The 7797-nt window shown below is 41.2% G+C and overlaps 1 protein-coding gene across 2 annotated transcripts; it reads left to right on the top strand.

The window, feature by feature from the left end:
• The first annotated feature begins 517 nt into the window (after nucleotides 1-517).
• On the top strand, nucleotides 518-7416 carry odad3 (outer dynein arm docking complex subunit 3). Of its 2 annotated transcripts, none has more exons than XM_047578781.1 (13): nucleotides 518-685; nucleotides 890-1011; nucleotides 1104-1181; nucleotides 1293-1484; nucleotides 2208-2309; nucleotides 2985-3110; nucleotides 3416-3538; nucleotides 4009-4158; nucleotides 4288-4448; nucleotides 4538-4694; nucleotides 4855-5004; nucleotides 5913-6000; nucleotides 6079-7416. In XM_047578781.1, the coding sequence occupies exons 1-13, from the start codon at nucleotides 607-609 to the stop codon at nucleotides 6201-6203; spliced, it is 1653 nt and encodes a 550-aa protein (XP_047434737.1). In that variant the 5' UTR covers nucleotides 518-606; the 3' UTR covers nucleotides 6204-7416. The 2 variants fall into 2 exon arrangements, with proteins under 2 accessions (XP_047434737.1, XP_047434736.1); XM_047578780.1 differs by having other exon boundaries at nucleotides 4006-4158.
• The last annotated feature ends 381 nt before the right edge of the window (nucleotides 7417-7797 follow it).

The raw sequence follows: 7797 nt of genomic DNA, 5'->3' as shown, positions 1-7797 counted from the left end.
CTTCATGAATGGATAGATGGATGAATGGATGATAGATGGATTGGATAGATGGAAATTCAGTATTATGACTGTTATAATGTGCAGTTAATGCTAAAACGCTGCCTGAAAGGTGGTCATTCAACTATTTGATCTTTTTAAAGGATGTAGTTTGTGCCCTAATAGACACGTGTGGGCACAACACAGTGTAATTCAGCAGCTCTAAATACTACGGCCTTGAAAAAAATGAAAACACTGTTGAATCAGTTGAACAGCACTTTCAGTTCTTTTAAACAAATAACGTTACTGAATACCATCACCTTTTTGAAGTTACGTTTCAATACGTTACCAGCCTGTTACACTTGAATGCATTTGTTATCAAAAGTGTACGAAGTGATTTTGTGTGTTTTTTTTTAACAATCTATGCTATTAAATATCTATATTAGATATTTTAATATATTATAAGGAAACACAGACCAAAGTTCATCCTCAACTGAAACTTTGAATCTCGCGTTATTGTGTACACGTTGCCAGGCAACGCATGAGACTACCACGGGTCAAGCTAAAGCCGACTGTGGTCATAACAGCCTCCTGAAATAATTGTGTACAAGAAAAAATAGAAAAGCAAGAATGCCGTTCAGCGCCGACACAATTAAACCTCCCCTGCACGACCAAATAATGGAGGTCCAGCGGAAAATCCAGCTACTGGGTAAGTCTGTGTCCAGCTAGCGATGTCATTACTTCATGCTAGCTGCCGTGATTAACTATTAGTAAAGTTAGAAACCTAGGTATTTAGAGGCGTTTAACTGACATGCTAGATCCAACAGAACCAGCAGCTAGATGTTAAAGTTACTCTTCTTGCGAATAACAACGTCCATGTAATATTGTTGTGATGATGAAATGTGTCCACTAGAGGGCGAAAGAACTGCATACTATGAGAGCTCTCAGTCCACCATCAAGAAGAACTCTGAGACCATCCGCCACCTGAGGCAGGAGAACAAGAGGCTGTACAGAAAACAAGCGGAGGCTAATACTGTAAGTGCAGTCCTCATTACATTTAGGACTGAGTTTATTTGACAGAATGAATCTCATAATACCTCAGCCTTGTTCACTTTCTTGGGTCTTAGGGTGATGAACACATCATTAAAGTGGCTTTTCATAAAAGAGGCATGGAGAAGGATGCCTACCGCAACATGTCAGGGAAGGTGAGAGCAAGGACAAGTCAATGTTACACACCTCAATAGGAAGTATTTATAATAGGATATGTCATTAATTCAAGGCTACTTACGCCTTTCATTTTACTGCCTTCTTCTCAGGAGGCCCTCACAGTGCTAGACCAAAGGGTGCTGTCCAAGACGAAGCGACTCAACGCCCAAAGACACACCACCCAGACCTACAAGGACCGCCTTGAACAACTGCAGACGGAATACCAGAGAATCAAACAAGGGGGCAGCCGCGGAGCAGTCTCTGCTGATGCTCGTGCCCGGAAAAAAGAGGAAGAAGCAATGGTAGTCATCTGTCTGACTCGGAGAGACTTAGACAGACTTTAATGATCTACAAGGGAAATTAATTGTCCATAGTCGCATAATTGTTACAAATAGATGAGCTGTTACACAGCTGAGTAAGGTAAAGAGTGAGGTATAAAAGAAGTCCTAAAGCTTTCACTCGTTGTAACAGACTGGTAGAAAGACTCTAGTAATTCACTGCACACAAGACCTGAGCTTCCTCAGGATGTAGAGTCTACTCAGGTCCTTCTTGTACACAGCATCATTGTTGTCCCTCCAGTCCAGCCTGTTGTTCATGTAGACTCCTGGCCCTGAATGGTGATGGGCTCCATTGGTGTCCTCTTCCTCCTGAAGTCAATGACCAGCTCCTTGATTTGGTCTTGTCCACGTTCAGGTATAGGCGGTTTGCCTGGTACCGCACCACAAGTTCGTAATCAGTGTCCCATACTTCACATCCTGTCCATCTCTAATACACCCAACGACTGCAGAGCCATCAGAAAACTTCTGCAGGTGGCAGGACCCAGAGCTGTATTGGAAATCAGAGGTGTAGAGCGTGAACAGAAAAGATAGGCCAGTCCTCTACATTAGCACAAACTGGGGCCTTTTAAACTGACTTATTGTTTTTTAGTAACAGGTGTTATTTTGACAAAAAGCATTAACAGAAATTTGACATGAGGACGAACTGCTCCATGAGCAATGATTTGTGTGTTGTGTGTGTGTCTGCAGAACCTGCGGTCACTGGAGAACAGTCTGGAGAAAACCCTGTTTAAGTGCAAAGAAGCAGAGAACATCATGATTAATTACATGAAACTGAAAAGTCACTTGCAGGTTAGTCCAGCATGCACGTTTCTGTTTTTTAAGCTCAAGATAATGTAGACTCTGCTTGTTGGAGTATACGTTGGCAATGTCTCCTATAATTACAAAATACTCATCGTACATATTTTACACCGCAATTTGTCCAGCTTCATTTAGTGTGGGTATAACATAGCAGCATTTGCCATTAGCAGACACCTGCATGAGAACAAAGCCACATGATATAATGTTTTGTACACAGCCTGTTAATAATTTTCACCCCAAAACATACTGTATGTAGTCCACTGCAAGTTAAGCGCCTGTGCTCTGACACTGTGTATGTGGTATGTACTGTAAACATCAAGTGAGACAGCCACACTGGTAGACTACTTCCTGTCCCTGGCTCCCGTCACCTCTATTAGACACAAATGGTTGCTATGGTAACAGAAAGTGCTGCAGATAATGCTGCCAGCAGTCACTAAGCAGCCATTTGTTCAGAAATACACCAGAGAGCAGCTGATGTGTTCACAGTGCTAATTCAGATAAAATGTCTCATTCTATATTTGGTGACGTTTTATCAACCTTGAGAACCGTACTATTAATATATATTAATATTATTATATTCCAGCTAATTCTTTGTCCTTTGTTGTGTGTTTCCCTCCTTTTTTACTCCTTCTGATATTTCCTGTTCTCCCGCTTTTACCACTTGAGGACGAGAGTCTGACTTTCCAGGGCCAGTTGGATAGTCTGGAAGCAGAAATCCTAAAACACAGAGAAGAGCTCTGCAACCTGCAGGCCATGAATAACGAAGCCCAACTCTCTAAAGAAGCTACTAAGGTGACCTGTGACCTCTGCTGCTATGAGTTTACTACGTGCAGGCTTGTAGCAAAGGCCTCATGACGATGATCATCTCATGTAAAAGAGCTACAGGAGCTAAAGGAGCTACAAGGACATTTTCTGTGTTGAGACGCTAATACACACATGCGCTTTTTACGATGTTTACAACATGCAAATACAGCATGATTGGCTTACATCATCGCTACATCCACACAGGAACATGTACATTAAACATGAACAAAATCCTTCCAGTCTAAGTCTAATATCTCATATCTAAGCCACACTCTTTTTTCTCTTCTTTGCAGGCCGAGTTACAGCAGCTGGAGGAGCAGCTCTACAAAGAGCGTAAAGAGAGGGAGCGCATAATAGCAAGTTATAGGAAGAAGGTTGAGGAGCGCAAAGCGCAGGCTGAAAAAGTTGACAGAAGGGTGAGATACATTCTGATTATTATGGTGAAAGCCATAAATGTATGTTTTTAGTTTGATCACCTTGGATATTGCCTCTTAGAGCTGGTGTTTGGGTTGGGCCATCTCACCATGTCTACAAAAAAATGTATTTCGTATGTTTGTTCTGAACAAACACACTGGAAATTTGAGGAATCACAGAGAGGCGGGGAGTGGGGAAGGGCAGCATTGTTTAAAAACAGGGATAACAACTCACATGTTCAGACTATTCCTCAAGGGAGACATTGATAGTGTTGTTCTAGTTCATACACATAAAAACTCAAAAATCATAACAGTCGAGTTAAACATGAGAAAGAGAACTAGAAAGAGAAGTTCAATGTCTACTCAGTCACCTCCACACAGTCGATCAATCACAACAAGAAGTAGGTGTGAATGTTGAATTCAGGCCTTCAGTTCATATTCTCACTGCTGATTGCTAACTTTGTTGCCAGCAGGCCCAAAGGACAACTATGCAGCCGGATGAATTAAGTAGTGAAGCCCAGCACAGCACCACCGGGATGGTCGGAGAAGAGGAGAAAGCCATTTCTGCATTTGAGGAGGCCTTCAGGAGCATCAAAGAGGCCACCGGTGTCACAGATATACAGGTATATATGTGTAAAGAAAATATTTACTAAATCTACTGTGTGTAAGGGAAAAAGCTTCATCTGTACGTTGATGTGTTCACGTATTTACATTTGTACATTTTCTTCTTTTTTTTTTCATGTATTGTGCAGGAGATAGTGGAGCGTTTTATCTCTCAGAAGGAGACACACCAACACCTGGAGAAGATGAAGGCAGAGAATGAGGAGGTCGTGCTGCAGTTGAAGGAGCAGAAGGAGCATCTGAACCAACAGTTTGAGGATATGAAATATTCTGGAGAGGCTAAACTGTCCAGGTAGGACACACATGCAACCAATTCATGAGACGTCAAGGAGGGTTTACATTTGTTCTCATGACTCTTCTCTGTCTCTGTGTTTTCATTAGTGACCAGCAGAAGGTGGAGGAGTGTGAGCTCCAGCTGCGGGCTCAGCAGCAGAAGTGTGAAGCAGCTCAAGAGCGCCTGGACTGGCTCGTGAAAACCATCAGCACTGTCCGAGCTGGAGTTGAGCACTTATCAGACAAACTACAACACATCTCAGTGGTAAAAAATAACTACAAATAACTGCCTTAGGATCACTCACTCATTCCTGAGATGTAGAAGTTTTCAATTCCCCTTCCAAAATAGATTTCTTAGTTGGATTTATTTTAAATTAACAGTGACGCTTCAGTTTGTATTTGTTCATAATTCCTCTTTCTGCCAGAGTGCGGACACAGTTGCTGAAGTGCGTCCCGACTCAGATGAGTTTGTGGTGGAGCTGATTACCCGGTGTGAGATGAAATTACAGCAACTGAGCAAGGAGCTTCAAGGGAAGGATCTGGCTGCTATTATGAAGGAAATGGAAGAAGAGGAGGTGAGAGACAAAGCCCTGCGAACTCTCAGCCAGTATCAGGGTGGTTCGAAATACATCTGGATATGGAAACCTCCTCATCAACGTACATAGACGTATTTGTCCAGTTGTAGTGACGTAGGTGAAAGGCGTAGGCGGACTATTACATGAACACCGACGGCGTCCCTATTCACGAAGAATGTTGGCACACAACCAACATTACACATGTGTATAGTCATCACTGATGAGATGCCAGATGAAGGCGATATGAGCGCCACTACTAACTGATGCCAGGGATGTTTACGGACATTATTTAATAAATATAAAACTGTAGTTTGGTGGTTGTGTAAGGGTGAATGCGTCAGCTTGAACTTGAAGTCTTGAAGTTGAAACCTGTGATGTGAGAACACAACGTGGCCGGGAGTATATGCACGAATTCTGCTGTGCTTGCTTAGCTTATCTGAGTGGAAAAGCAGCCATTAGCGCCTCATGAAGTGTTTGCTCCTGATTATTAACGCTTGGCAGCACCTTCTCTGTTTGAGGTCATGGGATACAAAGTGTACTGCAGGAAACAGGCAACAGTCTGCCTGACATTCACAGGTGACATTGACTGATTTGCTTTTAGATGCAGTTGTAGACAGTGAAATCTTCGACGTAACTCCGAGCTGATAATTTAAAATCAGGGAGGCCTTGTTTGCTTTTGGGTGCTGTTGCTTGGCTGTCCTCTGCACAGCTACCAAGAAGGTTTAGGAAAGAATGGGCGGCTCTTCTTAGGTATAGACATGCAAACCTCCCCCAGAAGCATCATTTTAGATAATATGATAATAATAGTGGTTTGTATAATTGTTTATGTGGATGCTGCTGTGGAAATCAAATGTTCATGTTTCATTGTGACGGCATTACACTGTGTGACTTTATTTTGCTTTCAACAGTTTTATGTCAGGATTGAGGGGAAACTCCCTGAGTACAACACTCGAGTCAAACTCCCCGAGGATCAGTCCCTGGACCGTGTGGATGAAGGTGAGTTTATAACCGTTCACACGCACGTACCGGTACATGCGAACTGTCTGAATGTTCATGTCCCTATCTGTGGCACAGAGGAAGAGAGTGAAGAAGAAGAGGCGGACATCATCTCACGCGAGGCGCTGAAGCGTCAGTCTCAGCTGATCATTGACTCCAAGTCCAAGAAGAAGCAATGGAAGAAGAAGAAGGACAAGTTCTGATCCAGCCATTGGCTCACGAGAGAGAAGCAAAATAAATGCTCAGAACGAAACCTTAATGTAAGCTGATTAGTAGTAATAGTATCACCTCTCCAGGTTTTATGCAATACAAAATAATTTTACAACTCATGAAAATACGAATGAAAGATGATTCATAGATGGCATTCACTCACATGGCTCTTTTGTGTCTTTACTTATTGTATAGGTTTGTTTGTTGTGACAACACTAATGTTCTCCGTTATGCTGTCACTGTTGCACCAACACTCGTTTCTCCTGCCTTTTTTTTTTCACAGCTCACATTTCATTATCTAGCTCAAGACGAGCCAATAAAAGCTGTCCAAACACTTCTTTCACCTTTTACTCCTTTCAACTGCTGTTTAGTAGGTGGGGCGTACCGGTACCTTGCCACCATTTGATTTTCAAATAATTGTAAATGTTGTGGGTTTTATCTTACAGAAGTGATGCACTGAAATCCAACTCTTATGATGAATCCAGCCTTTGTTCACGGTCGAATTACATCAAAACAAAAATACTCCTGCTTTGTCCCAGTACAGTGTACAGAGTTGCACTGGAAGCTCCCATTTAAAGCATCCAGTGACAACAGCTGAACTATTCCTGCTATGTGAAGCATCTGAGACATTGTTTTGCCTGACGTATTGGCATGGCGATAAGTCTTCAAAACGTCAACGGAAAACCTGAGCAAACGTCTCTGTCTTCACCAGCAACACTGAATGTCTGAAAGACAACTCTGAGATGTAATCAAAAAGTCTGACTAAATCACAGGACAATGTTTTTTCCCCCTGTTTTACAGGGAAAATTCGAGTGAAAGCAGCTGGGTATAAAATCATCCTCAGCAGTATCATTTTCTAAATTTAGTTTAGTTCCTGAGATGGTTCTTTCCTGTTATGTCCGATGTGTCTCTAAAATTTATCATTTCAGGAAATTGCGTAACTTAACAGCAGCCGTAGCTCTTGAACATTAAGATGTTTCGAAGGTTAGTATGAGGGCAAACCTGGGACTTGACGCAATATGAGTAAAACTGTGTTTTAACTAATATTATAGCCAACATTGAAAACATTATTTGGTACTAATGTTCATTATTTGAATTTGAAAGCTTTGTTTGATCCGATCATTTATTCATTTATTCCCATCGGATGTTTTCCTTTAGGTTTGTTGATACTCTGTGTATTAATGAATAAAAATCTCTTAAAGTTATCGACTCATTGTGGACATGAATTATTTTACTGGAAATAAATTTATTATTTTTCTACCAATGTCACAAATGACAAAAAAAAGTGAATAAATAAACCGAAACAATATATACGTGTAGTTTATAATAGAAAAAAGGTTGACATTTGTGTTTACTTTCATATAAAAACAAATACATTTTAATAAGATTATTTTGTAGTGTAGTAGTGTTCTTTCAAGCTATTCAAACTTTCACCACACATGGCACACACGTTCAGTGAGAAAGGAGATTAAATCGAGCATTTGTATAAAATAAAATAAATGTATTGTAATATTCAGGACCATTAAATGCATGTAATTCAAAGTAAAGCCTGACTCCGCTGTCAGATTGCACAGCGGATTATATCGA

This window comes from Mugil cephalus, chromosome 2 (genome assembly GCF_022458985.1).
Source record: "Mugil cephalus isolate CIBA_MC_2020 chromosome 2, CIBA_Mcephalus_1.1, whole genome shotgun sequence".
NCBI classification, from domain to species: domain Eukaryota; kingdom Metazoa; phylum Chordata; class Actinopteri; order Mugiliformes; family Mugilidae; genus Mugil; species Mugil cephalus.
This window is presented reverse-complemented; position numbering and strand designations above follow the sequence as displayed.

Excerpts from the sequence above, each read along its gene's own strand:
- odad3 (XM_047578780.1), top strand. The coding sequence starts at position 607 with ATGCCGTTCAGCGCCGACACAATTAAACCTCCCCTGCACGACCAAATA. Across the intron at positions 2,310-2,984 it reads AACTGAAAAGTCACTTGCAG|GACGAGAGTCTGACTTTCCA; the intron begins GTTAGTCCAGCA and ends TTACCACTTGAG. Across the intron at positions 4,449-4,537 it reads GGAGAGGCTAAACTGTCCAG|TGACCAGCAGAAGGTGGAGG; the intron begins GTAGGACACACA and ends TGTTTTCATTAG.